General features: G+C 60.2%; 1 protein-coding gene across 4 annotated transcripts; it reads left to right on the forward strand.

Moving 5' to 3' along the window:
- The first annotated feature begins 4,356 nt into the window (after positions 1 to 4,356).
- On the forward strand, positions 4,357 to 16,474 carry LOC123358671 (rho guanine nucleotide exchange factor 19-like). Of its 4 annotated transcripts, none has more exons than XM_045000978.1 (13): positions 4,357 to 4,458; positions 5,010 to 5,290; positions 6,204 to 6,468; positions 7,942 to 8,018; positions 9,041 to 9,282; positions 10,846 to 11,006; positions 11,178 to 11,330; positions 12,241 to 12,370; positions 12,692 to 12,766; positions 14,184 to 14,276; positions 14,619 to 14,779; positions 15,279 to 15,440; positions 16,187 to 16,474. In XM_045000978.1, exons 2-13 carry the CDS (start codon positions 5,026 to 5,028, stop codon positions 16,284 to 16,286), a joined length of 1,884 nt encoding a protein of 627 aa, XP_044856913.1. In that variant the 5' UTR covers positions 4,357 to 4,458; positions 5,010 to 5,025; the 3' UTR covers positions 16,287 to 16,474. The 4 variants fall into 4 exon arrangements, with proteins under 4 accessions (XP_044856913.1, XP_044856917.1, XP_044856914.1 ...); XM_045000982.1 differs by having other exon boundaries at positions 10,846 to 10,986; XM_045000979.1 differs by having other exon boundaries at positions 9,041 to 9,225.
- Positions 16,475 to 19,406: the final 2,932 nt, after the last annotated feature.

Genomic DNA, 19,406 nt, shown 5'->3' on the forward strand with positions numbered 1-19,406 from the left:
AGATCCATCCTCTTTGGAACCCCCTTTCAGGTAGTTGAAGGCTGCTATCAAATTCCCCCTCATTCTTTTCTTCTGCAGACTAAATAAGCCCAGTTCCCTCAGCTTCTCCTCATAAGTCATGTGCTCCAGCCCCCTAATTATTTTCATTACCTCCACTGGACTCTCTCCAATTTGTCCACATCCTTTCTGTAGTGCGGGGCCCAAAACTGGACACAATACTCCAGATGTGGCCTCACCAGTGCTGAATTGAGGGGAATAATCACTTCCCTCGATCTGCTGGCAACACTTCTACTAATATAGCCCCACATGCCATTAGCCTTCTTGGCAACAAGGGCACACTGTTGACTCATATCCAGCTTCTCGTCCACTGTAACCCCCAGGTCCTTTTCTGCAGAACTGCTGCCCAGCCATTCAGTCCCTAGTCTGTAGCAGTGCATGGGATTCTTCCGTCCTAAGTGCAGGACTCTGCACTTATCCTTGTTGAACCTCCTCAGGTTTCTTTTGGCCCAATCCTCCAATTTGTCTAGGTCCCTCTGTATCCTATCCCTACCCTCCAGCATATCTACCACTCCTCCCAGTTTAGTGTCATCTGCAAACTTGCTGAGGGTGCAGTCCACGCCATCCTCCAGATCATTAATGAAGATATTGAACAAAACCGGCCCCAGGACCAACCCTTGGGGCACTCCGCTTGATACCAGCTGCCAGCTAGACATGGAGCCTTTGATCACTACCCTTTGTGCCCGACGATCTAGCCAGCTTTCTATCCACCTTATAATCCATTCATTCAGCCCATACTTCTTTAACTTGTTGGCAAGCATACTGTGGGAGACCGTATCAAAAGCTTTCTAAAGTGAAGATAAAGTCAACCACCCCCTGACCCTGGGGGTAGGGTGAGGGGCTGGATCCAAACCTAGACCCAGATCCAAACTTTGCCAGAGGCCCCTGATGAATGGCAGAACCAGCCAGCTGGACGTGACCAACCCAGACCTTTGGATCGGGCCCGTCTCCAGCCCAGTGCGGGCCTGAGCTGAGTGCTGCTGGGGGGGAAACGCTGGACGGCAGCGCAGTGCGCAAGCCCCGACCCCAGGGCAGGTGCCATCGGGGCTGGGCTGGGGGAGGCGAATGGCTGGGAGGTGCACCCCAGGGCTCTCCGTGGCACAGGATTAGCAGGAAGGAGCCAGGTGTCCTGGGGGAGCAGGTACCGTGTTACTGGCTGACGGGCTGGGCTGTCTCTGGCAGGGACGAACCCCAGGCCCTCAGTGGAGCTCCTCCGTTCCCAGCGCCTGGGCCAAGGGGTTCTGTGACTTTGCTCTGCTGGGTGACCTGGGCCCTGCTGCAGACTGCGGGTGCCCTCTCTGTCCTGGGGCAGCAGAACCAAGGCTGGAGGCTGGCGCTGGTGACAGCCCTGGGCTCGGGCCAGGGTGGTAGCGAAAGAATCAAAAACAGGTTGTCACGGAGTGTGGGGGAGTCAGGGCCTTGCACCCCCGGCTTCCTGCGATTCACCAGGACTCTCAGCCAGCCAGTAAAGCAGAAGGTTTATTCAGACAACAGGAACAGTCCCAGACAGGCCTTGTAGGCACAGACAACAGGATCCTCCCCAATTAGGTCCATCTTGGGGTCCCGGGAGCATCACAGCCCCCTTGGGGGGTCAGAGCCCCATCTGTCCTTCCCTCCGTTCCCCAGCCAGCTCCTGAAACTCCTCTCACTCCAGTGTTTCCTCCTCCAGCCTTTGTTCAGCTTCCTGGGCAGAGGTGTCACCTGGCCTCTAACCCCTTCCTGGGTTCTCACCGTTACCTGCTCAGGTATCCTCCCTCCAGCCAGTCTCCCAGATCGTCCTCCCAGGCCAACACCCCCCACTCAGCATTCACAGACCACAGTAAGAACAGACCCAGTTCCTCACACAGGCCCTCTCGTGTGCTGCAAAAGAGGCGGCTCTGAGGGCCCAGGCCGGAACCAGCCCTGCCCCCAGCGCTGCAGGTGGGGAGAGCATCAGACGTAAACACAGGGGCCAGACTCACGTGCCGGAGTAAATCGGGGTGTCTCCTTGCTGCCAGTGGGGTTACGCTGGTGTAAGCGACGGGAGTGTGGCCCCAGCAAGCATCTGAGCTCAGGGGGGCCCATGGGACGGGGCCACTACAGCGTCCCTCTCCGGCACCGGGACCAGGGGAGGAGGCACCTTGCAGCCTGGCCCCCCAACCTTGCCCAGCAACTCCCCGCCCCGGTGCCAAGCCCAGCCTGGGTCCTGCAGAGAGACAGGCCTGGCCGGGGCAGGCCAAAGTCAAAGCAAGGGAAGGTCCCTGCCAGCCCTCAGCCAACCCCGCAGGGTTGCCAACTCCATCCCCATAGCCGGAAGTCACCAGACAAACCCTGAAAAGTTCCTAGATGCAGCTGTTTAAGCTCTCAGAAGGAATCACAAATGTCACCAAACAGAACTGCCAGAGAATTCAGCAGAGAAACACACACACACACACACACACACACACACACTTCTGTTCGACACCAAGACGCTGTCATCATCAGGAGGGCGCCCCCTGCTCTTTGGGAAGGGCGCTCGGTACAGGGCAGCCCAGCCCGGCTGGGGTTGGTTAATTTCGGCCGAGCCTCCCTTCCTTGCCAGCCTGGCTCTGAGCCGACGCTTCTGAGCCGACGCCCAGAGCCAGGGGGAAGGGGGAATTCACCTGACCTGAGCTTGGCGCTGCAGGGAGCCAAGAAAGTAGATTTAAAAACAAAGCTCTGCTAGCTGGACCCCTTCCCCCTGCTTCCAGGGGTTCATTTCTGAGCTGCGAACCCCAGGCCAAGCCAGGGGAAGGCGTAAAGGGGAACTGAAGTCAAGCCAGCTCCACCTTTGATCCTGTAGTAAGGGCTTCATCCCTGGGGGCACTGTGCCCCCGCTCCATTGGGGCACATGGCCTGTCTCACCCCACCCCACCGTCCATCCGTGCGGCTCCCCTCGCTGGCTAACCGGCCTCCTCCCCCTGCCCGCTTCGTTAGCCGGCTTCCCCTGCATCACAGGCTGTGCTGCCTACTACGGAGCAGCGAGAAAGAGCATTTGGGTAAAACCAAGCCCGGGCCAATGTGCTGCTTTCTCCAAAGTGCGCCTGGCTTTAACAACGTATTTCATTAGCCCCCACTAACTTCTGTTCCTCGCCTGCAGATTAGTGATCCCAGCCCAATGCGATTCCTTCCGAGGACCCGCTCCGCCGAGACGGAATGACACTGGCTTGGGGTGCAGCAGAACGTAGTGAGAGCATGGCATGGATTTTATGAACACTACTGAGCTGCTTGTGAATGGTTTGGTGACCACACGTATTGGTGGCGTCTTTCTCTGAACATCACTGTCGTTGGCAGTAGATTTGTTGCTGGTCAGTTGGACACTTATTTTCTCGCTAGGGAACCAAAGAGTCACTAAATCTGGTGACAAATACGCTAAGTTGGCAACACGGCCGGCGGCACCTGCGAGCTCCGTGCCCTCCTGGGGCCATGCCCACCATGAGCCTGAGGCAAGGGCTGAGACCCAGAGGAGGCTGGGAAAGCCCTCGTTCGGATGGGGCAGTCGGCCAGAGGCCAGGCTCGTGCTGGGGAGGCAGGGGAGCACTGACTGAGGGGCCTGGCCTAGCCCCTCGCTAGCAGAGGCGGCCAGTCCCGGAGCTCCCGCCTGGGGCCTGCGTCCAGATCCCTGGTGCTCACTCGCACAAGGGAGGGATCTCTGCTCCCCTGCTCCGTTCTCTCACTCAGCCATTGCCGACCTCCTCCCCTGGGCAGTTCTGCCGGGACAGACGGCAGCACAAGCCGTGGGGTATCCCCATCACCCTCGGCCCCTCTCCTGCCCTGTCCTCCCACCGATCTCTGAGGGCTTCCCGGCCCCTGGCTCCGGGTGGAGACACCCGGGGCTCAGCCCACCTCTGAAGTGGACCCGTGTGCAACAGCACAACATAGGAGGCAGAGCCATTTGGGCAGGCGGCTGGGACAGGACAGAGGGGGATTGGGGCCAGCCTCCAGGGTTAATCCCCCAGGGGCTCGGGGCCTCCTGTTTGCAGACTGGCCCTAGGGGGAAGCCTGCACCAGCTCCCCTCCCAAGCTTAGAAACCGGGAATGGGCTGGTGCTGGGAGAGCTCCCCACGTCCCGCCCTGGCCCTAGTTAGGATGGTAAATAGCCCCCACCTGGGGGAGCCAAGGAACCCCCCCCAGCACTGCCCTCATTGCCCCGCTGCCATCTGCTCCCTTGGGTGCCCACCCTTGCTGCCCTTGGCTAAGGATGCCCCTGGCGCGCTGCCCCTTTAAGGAGCCGCTAACGAGGGAGCCCTGGAGGTTATTTATTTGCAGGTGGGCGCAGCTGTAGCTTCTTGCTCTCCCTGGCTGGGGGGATCCTCCAGGTAAGAGGCTGCTTTAGCCCTGGGAGCTCTGGGCCTGGCCAGGAGCTATCGCCGAGGGCGGCGTGATACACCCAGGGCCGAGCAGGTGAGCAGTGGCGTGGCCTTCGCATTGCATCTCCCTGGCCATGGGCGGGAGGGGGCCAGCTGGCTCCTCAGGCCTGCCCTGCCCGGAGCAGAGTTCCCCTTGGGTGCTGTGCCCATGTTTGGCTGGTCCCAATCCCAGAGCACCGAGGGGTTTCCCTCCTGCGGCCTCCCAGAGGGGAGCTCAGGGTGGTTCATCTGCCCCCTAGCTGGATTCTGGCCTGTGGGCCGAGCCCAGACAGGTGGCTAGGGCTGCAGAGAGGGCCTGAGCGGAGCCCTGGGCTAGCAGCCTCCGAGCCAGGGTGCCGATGGAGCTGGGGGGAGCTGAGGCCACCCCGGCCCTCCCAGTGCCACCCAGGGACCTGCCCGGCGAGCCACGGCCCAGCTTAGGTGCCTGGTGTTTGGGGCGTGGTGCCGAGGGGCCCGGTGAGCATGGCAGGAGGGCACTTGACCCTGTCGGTGTCCCCGGGGGCCCAGCTGCCGAGAGAGGCCAGCCCCCGAAGTGGGAACGAGCCGCCCGGCCAGGACTGAGCCCCCTTCTCCTCCCTCCGCCAGGCCTCTCGTCGCCCCCATGGATTTCTTCTGCCGGAAGCGCGCGCGGTCAGACTCACCGCCCAGGGCCACGGCGCCGGTGAAGAGACACGGCTCCTGCCCGGTGACCCAGAGACCCCAGCCGGCCAGGCCGGAGAGCCGCCCCGAGCTCTGCCCCTTCCTGGCCGGTCTCTTCCGCCCCAGGAGCGCCAAGGCTGGCCTTCCCGCAGTCCGCCGGGGCAGCTCCCGGGAGCCAGGCTCGACGGCGGGGGAGAGGGTCCCGCTTCTGGCCGACAACTCCAAAGGTCTGTACGCCCATCTCCTCCCTCCTTCCCCCCCCCCCCCCGCCCCAGGTAAACGCCTCGATCTCTGCCTCCCTCCGGCCCCGTTTCCAAAATCGTCCAGCTCCCATTGCAGACCAGTGACCCCCACCCATCCCACCACCGCCTTGGGACCCATGGGAGGGGGTGCTGAGCCCCCTTGAAAATCTGACCCGCCTCATTTGGTGCTTAGATGGGGGCTGGGCTTGGTTGCTGGCTGCTGTCAGGACCCCGATGCCACCTGGCCTGGATCCCGAGGACCCAGGTGTCCTGCCTCCGTCCACTCTGGCATGGCCCACTCGTCAGCTGCTTTCACTGAGACCTGATTGGCAGCATCCAGGGCCCAGTGCGCGATGGGGGCTGTGGAGAGACTGGCCCGAGAGTGCTTTGGCTTGGATGTGGGGTGAGGGCAGGGGGCTCTGATCCCAGCCCCTCTTCTTGGACGGCGGGAGTGCCCTGGAGGGGGGGAGTTTCAGTGCCCATAACCGGGACCAGGCAGGGTCCTGGGCCTGACTCCTGCTAACTCTGGAAATTCATCTCAGGCCTGACTCACAGCACCCGCTATTCCAGCCCTGCCAGTGCCCCTCAGGCCTGACCTGCAGCCCCTGCTGTTGCAGACGTGTGCTCTCCCGTTATCCAGGTGACGGGCAGGTGGCGTCAGGCTTGCCATGCAGAGGCAGTTGGCAGGATCTCCAGCTTGCTCTGCCGGCGTCTGGCTCTGATTGGGCCCCATGAGGCTGGCAGCTCCCTGGGGGTGCTGGTGAGCTCAGCCCAGCGGCGATGGGGAGCAGAGGCGGGCACGGGTTTTGTTTTGACGACGTGGCTCCAGTGCAGCGCGGTGCCAGGCCGCCCCCTCTGCCCCTGCACCTTCCTCATCCCTTGCTCCTGCTCTCCCTAGGGGCTGACCCGCCAGGCAGCGCTGTCCCTTCCCCCCTCCGCTGCCAGCCCTCTCCTCCCACAGCCGAGCTGGCGGCCCTCGAGAGCATGGGCCCAGAGGAGCCGGTGGAGGAGCCCCCTAGCGCTGCAGGGCCAACGGGCGCCGCTGGCCTGCTGGAAATGGGGACAAAGCAGCCCACCCCGGTCCCCGGGAGGAAGGTCCTGCATGGCTCCCTGCAAGATCTCTCCAAAGCCACAGCTACGCAGATGCCAAGTCCGGAGCGCAGGTAACCCGCCTCCCCCCGGGGAGCTCCCCGCATCGCTGCCCTGGGGCTGGGAGGTTCTCTTAGTTGCAATGCAACTTGTGCATAGAGAGGGATTCTTGCTTCCTTTTCCTTGAAGCCACTGGCATATCCATGGCAATACCCAGTAAACATTCTGGGTGGGGTGCAGGGGTTGAATGGGAGGGTACCCAGCGATGCCCTCTAGTTCCCACCACAAACCAAGCTCTGCCCGTGAAGTGCCTGTCTTTGGGCAAATCTTTGTAATATGATTTCCAAGTTCTTTGGTGCTTTGGGCGTTGATGCTTTATGTGCCATCATTAGGTTTCAGAGTGAACAACTCCTTGGGTTAAGCAGAGGGCTGTTCCTGTCTGCTCTCCCATAGCTGTGGTTCCAGGCTGCCTGCAGACTTAGTGTGTTGTGCCCCCCTCAGTTCCCATTTTTATAGTTATCGTTGCAACCAAAGGTTCAATTTGACCCCTGCCCAGATCCTTACACTGCCCAGGCCCTGAAGCTGGCCTTTCCGGCTGGGACCTATTGCTATAATGGGATGATCCAAGCATCTGGAACTTTGGGGACATTTGGAGCAGAGCTGGGGTTTATAATTCAGGCCCGGCTCTGACGATGACCTTATTTCTCTGGTACCTTTCAGAGCGGAAGGATAGCCCAGTGGGTAGACCACTAGCCCAGTACTGGGGAGAGCTGGATTCAAAGCCCTGTTTTGCTGCAGGTTTCCTGTGTGACCAGGGGCGAGTCACGTGGGTTCTCCTGGCCTCAGTTTCCCATCTATAACATGGCCATAGGAGCACTTTCCTTCCTCACAGGGGTGTTGTGAGGATAGATACAATACAAAGATTGAGGCATGGTCTTACACATCTCCTGTGTGGGAGATAATTAACACTATACATCACCCAATGTGCTGTTACTGTGGAACTCACTGCCACATGATGTCGTCGGGCCCAGAACTTGGCAAGAGCCAGAAATGGATTGAATGCTAATATGGATAATGAGAATACCCAGAGTTTCCATGGTTCAAGGTAACAGTTCTGTAGGGATGGCAAACCTCCCACTTCAGAGTTTTAAGCCAATCTCTAGCTATAAGAAATCAGGAAGAGACCTGATCGGAGGAGCGGACTATTCTACACTGCTACTGTGGGTTCTCACACCTCCTCTGAAGCAGCCGGTGCTGGCCACTGTCAGAGACGGTCCACTAAGCCCAGTGTCCTTTATTTCTCATCCACCTGGCATATTCCTACGTATCCATTTTACACCTGTGTACATTGAGGCACAGAGAGGTTTTGATTTGCACAAGGACACAAATGAGTGACAAAGCCCAGCAGGAGGCGCTGTAGGGCATGAGGCAAACCCACCAGCAGGAGGCGCTGTAGGGCATGAGGAAAGAGCCAGAGTCATGTTTGCTGTAGCATGGGGCTGTCCCGGTGGGACCTGGTTTAAAAGCTGCTTCTCGCTGCCGTTTAGACTGTTCCGCCGACCGCTGGGGAAAGGAGCCAAGGACACGGACAAGTGGAAGAGGGAATCTAAATACGTGCAAACACGTGAGTACTGACCCGCTCCTTGTGCGATGGCCGCAGGGTCTCAAGCATGGCGGGATGGAGGGAAATTTCTAGAAGGGCTTCTGGAGGCTGCTGCCATGAACAAGCCCTAATGCAGGCCACACAATGCTACTTCCACCAGCCCGGCCCTCGCCAGGGAGGGGAAACTGAGTCACTAAACATCACAAGCCTGTCCTGGAGCAGCCTGTCCCTTTAAGAGCCTACTGAATTGTGCTGTTGCAAAACCGTGATGTCTTTGTCTGTTGTGTGCTGGGCCTCAAATATCAGACCTCCCCTGGGCAGCAGAGGGGAAGCCCACACCCTGTGCTCTCTCCTGGGCGCGCCGCTCTTGTTCTTTCTAGTCTGGTTGTTTCCCTTCAGGTAAAGTTGGTGCAGCTGGAGTTACAGGCATCACAGTGAAATCGGAGCCACGAGATGCTAAAGCCCAGCTCTCTCTGCACTGAATTCACTCTGAAGAGAGCGAGCGTTTCCTTGCGTGCAGATTGTGTAATGGTCTCCGGCAGTGTGGGGAGAAATGAGAACCACGGGGTTAGACGGGACCGCGAGGGTCAGCTAGTGTAACCCCCTGCCGAGATGCAGGGTTTCTTGTGTCTAAACCATGAGGCACAACACACAAACACCTGTGATCTGGTCAGGACTGGTTTGAATGTGCCGAGGGCATCTCCAGGACCCAAGGGGTGGTTGGAACAGAGCTGGCTACTCCTTAGAGGTCCTTCAGTTCTCCAGCCGTGACCGGTGACGGCAGCACGCCGTGACCCGTCTGAGTGGGCTCCGGGCGCGCATTGGCCAGCCGTGCTCATGGGGATGCTGGGCCGGGCCCCCGAAATGGCTATGGGCACCCCGAAGAGCAGGAGAGGGTTTCCCAGTGTCCAGGGCCGTGTGCGGAGCAGGCGAGTCGTGTCACCAGACCTGGGATTATATGACTCGTTGAAGGATGCAGTTACCCATGAAGCACTCTGGGAAGCCCCTGTGGCTAATGTCCCGCTCATTTCGCTCCCTCCCAGAGCCTCTCTACCAAGACTACTGGCTGAAGCGCCTCAAGGCGGCGGAGCGCAAGCCCAAGGAGCCGTCCTTCCGGGTGGACGCCAGCCTGTCCATCGCTGGCCTCCTCTCCTCCTCCCTGCTCGGCGCCGCCTCGCAGATCTCGTCCCGCGACTACAGCTTCTGCTTCTGGCAGGAGATCCCAGAGGTGAAGAGCCGGCGGCTCCTGGAGAGTCTCTCGCCCCGGCAGCACCGCCTGCAGGAGGTAGCGGAGGGCGGCCGCCTCTCGGGCTGGGAGGGAGGGGCTGATCGTTTGATTGTGCGGCTGGCTGGCGAGTAGGGGTGGGACGGTCCCACCCGCCAGAGACGGGTTCAGCCCAAGCAGAAGCTGCCCCGGCAGAGGAGCCCCCCACGAGGCAAGGGGAGGGACCATGTTCTGCAGAGAGCTGCCATCTGCTGCAGCCACAGTCCGATCACTCTGGGGCACCGGCTGCAGTGTGGGGATGGACCTGCAGAGTGGGCAGCGCTGGGGCGGGGGGAGGGGGGAAGCAGGGTGCCCCCGCCCCCAGAGCCAGCAGTTCTGGTCCCTGCCCTGGTGAAAACAGAAGGGGGGCACGGGCAGTGCTGCGACAGAGCAGTGCCACCTCAGACAAAACCCTGCCCACTTGGGGGTCAACCAGTAACATGCAACCTTGAAAACCGGGGCCAGGAGGCCGATGGGCTCTATCAGCCTTGAGGGCAGAAGCTGGCTGGCCTGTGGCTTGCTCTGGGATGTGCAGCTCCCTCTGGTCTCCGGGGCTGGCAGCCTGGCACCCCCCCTGCTCTCCTGCTCCAAAGAGGGCATTTGCCCCACCTCTGCCCCCAGCACCTTAGGGGGTTCCCAGTGCTGTTGCTCTGATAGAAACAGACACAGCACTGGAGAGCCTGGATTTCAGTGTGTTCCCGGCAGGGCTGGTTGCTGACGCCTGGTCTCCTAGCACACGGTGCCGCCCTCGCCAGGCCAAGACTCGAACAGGGTTCAGAAAGGAACTAGATAAGTTCAGGGAGGGCAGGTCCATCAGTGCCCCTTAGCCAGGATGGGCAGGGAGGGTGTCCCTAGCGTCTGTTTGCCAGCAGCTGGGAACGGGCGATGGGATGGATCACTCGATAATTGCCCTGTTCTGTTCATTCCCTCTGGGGCACCTGGCACTGGCCACTGTCGGAAGACAGGATATGGGGCTAAATGGACCATTGGTCTGACCCAGTATCTATGGCCATTCTTATGTGCCTGCGTCAGTTGATTAAGCCGCAGGCCTGGAAGCTGGACTCCTGGGTTGTATTCCTGGCTCTGCCCTGTGTCGGTGCCCAGTAGGGATGCCAGCTTTGGTTGGATAGGATTCCTGGAGGCTCCAGGACAATCCTGGAGGGTTGGAAAACCCTACAGCGCCCAGAAGGGCCTGCCCCTTGGCTGTCTGGCTGCCGCTCCCTGCAGGAGTCCCCAGAGCAAGAGGCCTGTAATGGAAGGGAAGCGCTTCCTGTAGGCGGACCGGGGAAGGGGCATGGCTGTGGTATTCCCCTGTGCCAGCGCACTCTGGCTGCGGGAGCAGCTCACAGGGCTGGCACCGAGCTGCCCAGGCAGCTGTGCCCCTTCCCTGGTGGCTGTGCGCTGGCCCGACTTGGGTACTCGTGTTTGCAAAGTGATTTAGACGCCTGGCTCCCAGTGAGGTGTCTAAGTCCCTTTAACCAGCTGGCCCGGCGCCCCTTGGCGTGCCCCACGGCGCGGGGGGTTCCCAGGCCCTGCCGTGCTGGCTCGCTCGCCTTGTCTCTTGACACACGGTCTCCGCTCCAGGCCATGTTTGAGATGATCACGTCGGAGGCCTCCTACCTGCGCAGCCTCTCGGTGGCCACGAGCCACTTCAAGGGATCGCTGGTGCTGCGGGAGACGCTGACCAGGGCCGAGGTGCACCGGCTCTTCTCCAACCTGCAGCAGGTGAAGGACGTCAGTGAAAGGTAACTGCGGCCGGTGGGGAGCGCCCAGCGACGCCAGTCCCAGCCTCGCCCAGCGGGGGGCGCTGCAGGGAGGGGGGCAGGAGCGCTGGGCTGTGGAGGGAGCTCCCAGCTACTCCAGCCCGATCCTCGCTCAGTGGCAGGATCCTTTCCCTCAACTCCTGGTCTCTGCAGGTTTCTCCTGGAGCTCGAGGAGCACATGGACAAGGATGTCTTCCTGGCGGGGCTGGGGGCCGTGGTCCTGAAGCACTGCCCTGCCTTCCACAGGGTCTACATTCCCTACGTCACCAACCAGATGTACCAGGAACAGCTCATGCAGCAGCTGATGTGAGGAGCCACCGGGGCTCGGGGGGTGCGGTGGGGGGAGGAATAACCAGGGGCTGCTTGTGCCCCAATTGCTCCTCCCCACTGTCTGTGCCCCTTGGAACAGCCCATCTGCCCCTTCCCAGATGGCTCCCCTCTCAATGGGGACACTGAGGCTGAGCCTCAGGAAAACTTTCATGCCAGCGAGAGCCGAGAGTCTGCGGGGTGTCCCCGGGGGGGTGCTTGGAACTAGACTGGGCACTGCCCAGGGGAGTGGACTGTAGGGGAAACCCCAGTAATGTCCCCTGGGGAGGATTCCATAACTCACTAAGTCTCTGTCCTCTCAGACTTCTCCATGGTGGAGAGATGTTTCTGCTGAAAACGGTCACCAATTGTTACACTAGGTGGTTGTCATTAAGTTCCAGAGTTAACACATTATTTTGATGCCTGAGGGCAGCTGACCCCATTCCCCTGCTTGCGTACAGATTTGGGAAGGGAGGAAATCAGGACATGCTCCCAGCTGCAGGTTCTCTTTGGGGCTGATAGCAGCTTGCTGGCTCCTGGCCTAGGCAATGGGGAGCAGTGGGAACCAGGTCAGGTCCCTCCTGGGCTCAGGCAGGAGAGGTGAGCAGGGCAGGAATTGATACAGGGCTGCATTTCATTTTTGTACCTTCCCAGCTTGGGGGAGGAGATCCTTCATCTCCCCCCCCCACCCCAGAAAAATAGCCCCCTCCCCACACGCCACTGCTCGGGAACTCCCAGCATCAGCCTCTGGCTCTAGTGCAGACACAGCCTGGCCTGTCCAGCCGGGGTCTCTGGGCAGCGTTTGCCCTGGTGCCTGTAGCACAGTGAGGGAGGGAATTCAGGGCCACTCTACTGAGGTGGTTCTGGCCTTGGGCCCCCTCACCTGCCCCCTCTCTCCCGCATGCTGCAGGCGGGAGAACTGGCGCTTCCGGCAGGTCCTCAGGAAGCTGGAGGAGCAGCCGGTGTGCCAGCGGCAGCCCCTGAAATCCTTCCTGGTGCTGCCCTTCCAGAGGATCACCCGCCTGAAGATCCTGCTGGAGGTGAGGGGCTGTCTGGGATCTCACTCAGGGGGGTTAGCTGGGGCTGGCCTCCCAAGGATCCTGCCTCAGAGGGGCCCAGGCTGCCCCGGCCAGCGTCCTCTGAGCTGCAGCCAAAGCGAAACGCTGGGGTGACTGAGGGGGCTTGTGTGCAGGGGGAGAGGGTTAGGGATGGGCGGGGAGAGAGGGGAAGGCTCTGTCCGCATATGGGGGCTTGGAGGGAGGGGGAAGGGGCTGGAGGGGTGGGAGGGGGAAGGAGCTGTAGGGTGGCGGGAGGGAGACCCTCCCATGACAGATCCTCCTGCTCTCCCCTCTGCCCCACAGAACATCCTGAAGCTGGCCCCCGCGGGCTCCGAGCTGGCCAGCTCCATCAGCGCGGCCCTGACGGCCGTGGGAGAGGTAAGGGCACCATTGGGTGCTTGTGGGAGGCGGCCCCACGCTGGCTGTGCCGGTCCCCGCGCCGTAGCAGTCCTCACGCCGCCTGCCTGGACCCGCCGTTCGCGCCCCAGCGCGGAGATGGGCTACACTCTAGGGTTTGCTCCTCGGCTCCCTGGAGGAGCTGGGGGAAGCGGTAGGAGAAGGTTCTGGTCCAAGTCTGTTCCTGGTTCTCTGCTCGTCCCGGCCCACGAGCTCACACCGCCCAGTGCGGACTCAGCCCCTGACCGCTTCCTGCACGTGCTGCGTCCTGCCGGCCTCTGTGCTCAGCGCCCCGCTGCCTTTTGTGCTTTGAAAACCTCTGGCATTGGGGACGTTACCGGGGGAGTGATTGTGCTTGTGGGTTCTTAGAGCTCCAGCCGAACGGTTTCCTTCCCCAAGGGAGGCCAGAATGCAGCACGTCCAGGGTCTCGCGTTCCCAGGCTCTGGGGAGTCCAAAAGGTGCCTGGACGGGGGCGATAAAACAGGCTTGGGCCGTTTTATGCCGCTGGCAATGCCGGGAAGGTGTTTTTAAATAGGGGTTTTTCCTGCTTGTTTGCTAGTGTGGTACTAGCTCATCTTCTCTTGGCTGACTTCCCCGGAGCCCTCCAGCGAGGGGGTGGGGTGAACTGGAGCTTCCTCCTCTATTAATTGGGGGCCCGGGTTGAATCTTTAAAAAGTGCTTTTCTCCCAACTGTTTCTTGGGCCTTTGAGTTAATTGTGTTCACAAACAGCCCGAGTTTAAAAACAAAAATCCCTCCCCGTCTGAATGAATCAGGCTTTGCTTCCTTGTCCTCAGACTCGCACCGGTTTTCCCCGGAGTCTTCCCCAGGGGTAACGGGGGAGGCAGGAGTTGGGATTTCTTACCTAGAACCAGCAGAAGTACTGGGGTGAGAAGACTCCTCCCCCCCCCCCTTCAGATGCTCTCGCCGAGGTCTGCTCCCCAGTCAGAGCATCACCTGTGCACAGGGCCCTGGGGTGACAGCATCCCAGCAGGTCTCTGCAGGGTGGGACGTCTGAGCCTCTGTCCCCGGCACCCAGGGACCTAATGCGACACCCCACAGCCCATCCCGAGCCTGGCTGGTGGCACCCCGGGGCGAGTGAGAACTAGGGCAAAGCCTGGGCACCTGCAGCAGATCCTGGGCCAGGAGGCGCCATGTGCACCCGACACTTCAGTCCTTGGAGGGAGCAGGGCAATGTCCCATAATGCCCCAGACCAGCCGTGTCCAAGGGCTGGAAAACCTTCCTTCCTGTCCCCTGGGGTGCACCAAGTGTCCTGGATTCCCTGGTCTCTGCCCCCTCCGGTGGGTGGCAGGGGGTGGGGGGAGCCCTAGCCAGAGCGCCCAGCTCCCCCGCCCCCCCCCCACCCGCAGGGCCTGCAGCTTCCCTTGCCCTTCCTCAGATCGTGTGGGCCTGCAACGAGAACGTGCGGCACATGAAGCAGACCGAGGAGCTGGTGCTGCTGGAGAAGCAAGTCGAGTTCGTAAAGACGAAGGTGAGGCCTGGCTCTGCGCTGGGCCGGCTCTTGGTGATCCAGCCCCACGGTGGGGGCATGTGGGGGGAGGGCTGGGTTGGGACATGGGGGAGGATGCTGGAGTGGGTGGAGCGGGACGTGGCGGGGACTGGAGTGATGTGTGAGATCCGGTGAGCTGCCATGATCACACCTCTCGGAGCTGAGTGCCCTGTGGGACCTCCTGCCTCCCAGCCTGGACCTGGGTGTGTTGCAGGTGGTGCCCTGCAGGGGTCCAGTAGGGGGCGCTGGTGCATGGCTCGGGCCGGCACCGATCCTGCCCCTCGGGGTCTCTGCACAAGGTGATCTGTGTCTCTCTCCCCCCAGTCCATCCCGCTCATCAGCCGGGGCCGCTGGCTGGTCAGGGCGGGGGAGTTCTCCCAGGTCCTCATCCAGGAGGTGGGCGTGGGGTACAGACCCCGCCTGAGCACCAAGCCCATCCACCTGCACCTCCTCAGCGACCTGCTGCTTTTGTCCCGCCGGAGGGAGTAAGTCTGTGGGGCGCCCGGGCCCTCCCCTCTGCACCCTGGGGCCCTGCTGCCCTGGCCAGAGGCACCGAAACCTCCCGGGTGGGGGGTGCATCAACCTGCTGCTCCCGTGCCCACTGCATGTCAGGGTGCCCGCCTGCCATTCCCCTCCGGTGTCCTGATGGGTCCAGCTGGCAGGGAGAGCCGTCGGGGGGTTGCATTGGCTCCAGCCCTGGAAGAAGGAGCGGGCAGTGGGGCAGGGTACGATGGCAGTGCCCATATCGTAGACTCATAGAATGTCAGGGTTGGAAGGGACCTCGGGAGGTATCTAGTCCAACCCCCTGCTCCAAGCTCTCTCTCGGGGGGCGGGGAAGCTGGAGGTCCCAGGTGGGGATGCCCTGTCTGGGTATGGGAGCTCATGGCCTATTGCGGGAAGCCAGGAGCTGGGCGTTCGGGGGTGGGGGGGGCTCCATCACCCGGCTCTCCCCCACGAACCCCACCCCTCATGCTTCCCCCGCAGCGACGGCAGGTTTTCCGTCAAGGATTACGCCCAGACCTGCCACGTGAGAGCGGAGCTCCTCCGAGCCAAGCCGCTGGGGCTCCCCGACACGGCCTTCCTCCTGTGCCTCTCCCGCAACCACCGCGGGGCCAGCGCTGAATTCATCATCAAAGCAGCCAGCGAGTGAGTGCGGGGCTCCCGCTGGGGAGACTGGCTGCCGGGGGGTTCCTGGGCTGGCTGTGGGGGGTGGGTTGGGGGGGGTTCCTGGGCTGGATGCAGGGAGTGGGGCTGCTGCAGACCCAAAGCTGGGCTGGCTGCGGAGGGGGCGTTGGGCCTGCCAAAGTGGCACCATGGGGCAGGAAGGGGGTTGTGCAGGAGATGTTCAGTTGCTAGCACCGTATGGCTTGGCACATCTGGGGAGTGTCGTAGCCTGGTTTCTCCGAGTGCCGCTTGCGGGATCTTGGGGGAGGTCTCGAGGGGAGGTGCAAGGGCTCGCAGACCCTCTCCCTGGCGGCTTGATGGGGAGGAAGCCAGAGCGCACAGGTGGGGACTGTGGCAAGGACCTGCCAACCCAGCTCCTCCATCCCCGGAGCCCTGCAGTGTGTCCTGAGGCTCTGACAGATCCCACAAATGTCCTGCTCCCAGCCCCCTCCTGTGAGATCTCGGAGGCCCTGAACTGGTGGGACGTGGCTGGGGGAGGCGGGAGTGGGCAACGGGGGGAGGCTGAGGATGGCGGCGCTGGGGAGGGAGGCAGTAGGGATGCCCAGCCCTAGAATTACCGTTCAGCCCCGGCCCTGGCTCGCGCTGGGACCTCCCCCTCAAACTGAGGGGCAGCTGTGGCGCTCGGGGAGTTCCCCTTTTGGAAGGATACAGGGGTGTGGATTACGGGGGCTTGGCGTGTGACCCCTCTTCTGTCCGACCTCTCGTAGGGCCCAGAGGCAGGAGTGGATCTCGCTGATAACCAGCCAGGCGTCCCCTCGGCCTGCGCCTGTGATCAAAGCCCTGAGAGAGGCCTGCGCTGGTCTCTGACTCGCCAGGGCCCAGGCCAGCTGGACTCCATGCTTGGCCTTTCCAGAGGATGACCTCCCGCGAGCTGCACAAGGGGGTCTGCAGCCCCTCGCCTCTTTGGGGCCCTGTCCGGGGCCAGCGGTTCTTCCCAGGCCTGGGAGCTCGGCTTGGGGACCTTCGGCGCAGGCTGCGCCGGATTCAGCGGTGGGGAGGGGCGGTGCACGGCCTGGCAAGCGGCTACCTATGAAAGCCACACGCTCCCAGAAGCAAGGCAGGTCCAGGGGCGGGAGCCGATCTCTGTGTGCTGGGGTGTTTCTGGGGGATCTGCCCAAATGGGGTCCCCCCGCCAGGCCCCAGTGAGGGGGGTACAGATTCCTGGGGGTATATCCAAGGGGCGCCGAGCCTTGACGTGCGTCAGGCCATAGAGTGATCTGGGGGGGCAAGACCCTTTGCCAAGAAACCCTTTGGAAAACAGGCCGGGATCTGAGCCAGAAGCCTGGCTCTGGCCCTCGACCTGTGGGGGAGCCAGTGGGAACCACTAGGTGGTAGCAGGTACTAAGTGCTCGTGTCTGTCAAGTGAGTTCCCGGCTTCTCCGTGAAATCTCCGGCTCTTTGAGCTGACTGTAACAGCCCGGAGAAGCCCAAAGCTCCCCAAATGGCCCAGCAAAGGGGAGGATGCTGCCCACTCACCCTTTGGGGGGAGGGGTGTCCCCTACATGTGCCCAGTGCAGAGGACGTGATCCTGCAGAGGGCGCTCTGTGGGAGCTGGTCTCTCCATTGCTATAGCTGCCTGGCAGGATCTTTGAGCCTTGGTCGCTGAACGTCCTCTTGCCCATTGGTTTATTGTTTTGCAAACGGAGCTTGCAGGTTCCCCCTGACTCATCTGGAATTTCGTGTGTGGGGGGGTGATTCCCACGGAGGCCGTGCCGGCTGGACCAAGCGGTGTCTTGGGTCCAGGTCTGTATGGGGCCATGGCGTGGGTTGGTGCTATTGGCACTAACCCCAGAGGCAGCTATGGGAATAGGCCTGGCCCGGCCATGTTCCCGGCCTGCATTGATCCAGGACTGGGGGCCTCTGGAGCAGGCCCACCCCAGGGTGCTCACTCCTGGTGCGTGGGTCCAGCTGTTTGCACTTCGGGGTGGTTGAGGGGGGATTTTCATTAGCTGTGGTTCTAAATGCGGCTCTGGGTGTTGGAAAATCATAGTGCTAATGAAGCCTTTTTGTATTAGGCCTGAGTAAACCAAAGTTATGTTATGCTTGTCCAAACTGTGTTGGAAAGCTTACAGAACTCATTAGACTGAAGGCCGTGTATCTACCTAAGTCAGCTATTTCGCTTATCAGTTTTGTTTGGCTCCCCAAGTATATGTTGGCTCCCCAAGTGTATGCAGCTGCGTTCACATGTATGCATCCAAAGTATCTAGTACAAAGGGTCAACGGATGTATCTTGTGTCCCCTTCAGAATGACATATGTATCCTCAACAGCTGTATGTCTCTTGTAACCCCCACAAAATGATATATGTATCCTGCGTACCCAATTATCCCCTAATAGATACATGTACAGGGTCTATAGGTCAACCAAATGACGTAGACAAACGTAGGCTAAGTTGTTTGTTTCGGGGTATAAAGGTAGGCCCATCTGGCCATGTAAGGTGTGTCTCTTTCTCTGGCACTAGCCGAGAGGAACACCCGCTCAGCTGACCGATCAATAAAGGGTGTGGTACTTGTCTTCCTGTCTCCGTGCCTCCTTGGTGTAATTAGGTAAGCTCCAGGGGGAAACGAGCCCTTTTGGCTAACAAATGGCGACTCCACGCCGGGACTTCTCTCCCTGTTGGGGGCGCTGACCGGCGGCCGAGGACGGCTCAGGAGAGTGGCCACCTTGAGCTATTGGTTTGCTCGAGCTCCGGGTCGCCGCAATCGGCCGGGACGGCTACGCCCCCTCCATAGAGAACTCCAACCGACACGGAGGCAAGACGGTACCAGAAGAGGGGAGTCCACCTGCCAGACGTGGCCACTCCGGGCGTGGTAAGTGCGTTACCTCCTGGGTTTGAGGATTAACGCCCCCGAAGAGTGAGGGTTGGGACATTGGGCCCCTAATGGTAAAAGAACCCACAAATAGGAAGGTGTGTGGGTAAAAGCTTTCTGGTTAAGGTACCTAGGTTCAGACACGGCTAATGAATAATTCCATTAACTCCACGAGTCCGTGGGCCGTGCTGAACAATTACTGGGACTTAGAGCAGCCCCAGGGCTGGCTTTTCTTTTTGGTAGGGGTACTTTTGTTTCTTGTTCTATTGGTATGCTGGAAGCCAAAACTGTAATCGGGTCTAGGAGCGTGTGAACCCATCTTCTCTTCCCCCCCCTTCTTTTCCGTGTGGGTAAGGGACAGTCTAAACATTCCACCTCACCCCCTAAGGGTACCCCAGCATATTATATGTACGTACATTATGGTTCTAAAACCTGCAGGTATTTAGAGAATTGGAATCTTTATACGCGTAAAGATCCATCTAAACAATGCCCATTAAAAGGTACCTTTAATCTAGATAAGATCATATATCTCAGAGGAGCTTTTAATCACCAAAGAAAAGCCTCTGACACAGTGTGAGCAATTTGTCTAGGAATGGGTTAATTTGAAACTCTGCTTGGCAGAGAGATGAAGAAAAAGTTGTTTTATGCTCAAGGTCAAAAATCAGCATAAACTATGTTAAGTACAAAAAAAAAAAAAAAAAAAACTGCTTTCAGCCCCAGCTGGCTGTGGAAAAATAGAGACAGGCAAACTAAAGGCAGTACAAGTTACAGAACTGAGATTACATTTGCAAAGCTTAACTGTTTGGTGAGATCCAACAGTCTGACTTTGTGACGGATGCCGGTGTTGGTGTGGCTTGGTGACACTGGAGAAGCCACAGGTAGCTGACCTGGACTGGAATCTCTGAAAGAGACACCGCAGGAGATTCCAGGGTGTAAAAGAACAGCCCTCCCAAGAGCGGAAGCATGTTGGAAATTCTGAACAAGCTGTATACAGGATAATCTCCCGTCCACCTATTCCCCTTTTCTGAATGTTATATACAGACGTGGCCAGTCTGGATATATGTAAGTATGGGGCATTTATATTTTTCTTAAGTAATGTGGGAGCATTCCCAACACTCT

The sequence above is a fragment of the Mauremys mutica genome, unplaced genomic scaffold (assembly GCF_020497125.1).
Source record: "Mauremys mutica isolate MM-2020 ecotype Southern unplaced genomic scaffold, ASM2049712v1 Super-Scaffold_100093, whole genome shotgun sequence".
NCBI classification, from domain to species: domain Eukaryota; kingdom Metazoa; phylum Chordata; order Testudines; family Geoemydidae; genus Mauremys; species Mauremys mutica.

Excerpts from the sequence above, each read along its gene's own strand:
- LOC123358671 (XM_045000978.1), top strand. The coding sequence starts at position 5,026 with ATGGATTTCTTCTGCCGGAAGCGCGCGCGGTCAGACTCACCGCCCAGG. Across the intron at positions 8,019-9,040 it reads ATCTAAATACGTGCAAACAC|AGCCTCTCTACCAAGACTAC; the intron begins GTGAGTACTGAC and ends GCTCCCTCCCAG. Across the intron at positions 9,283-10,845 it reads GGCAGCACCGCCTGCAGGAG|GCCATGTTTGAGATGATCAC; the intron begins GTAGCGGAGGGC and ends TCTCCGCTCCAG.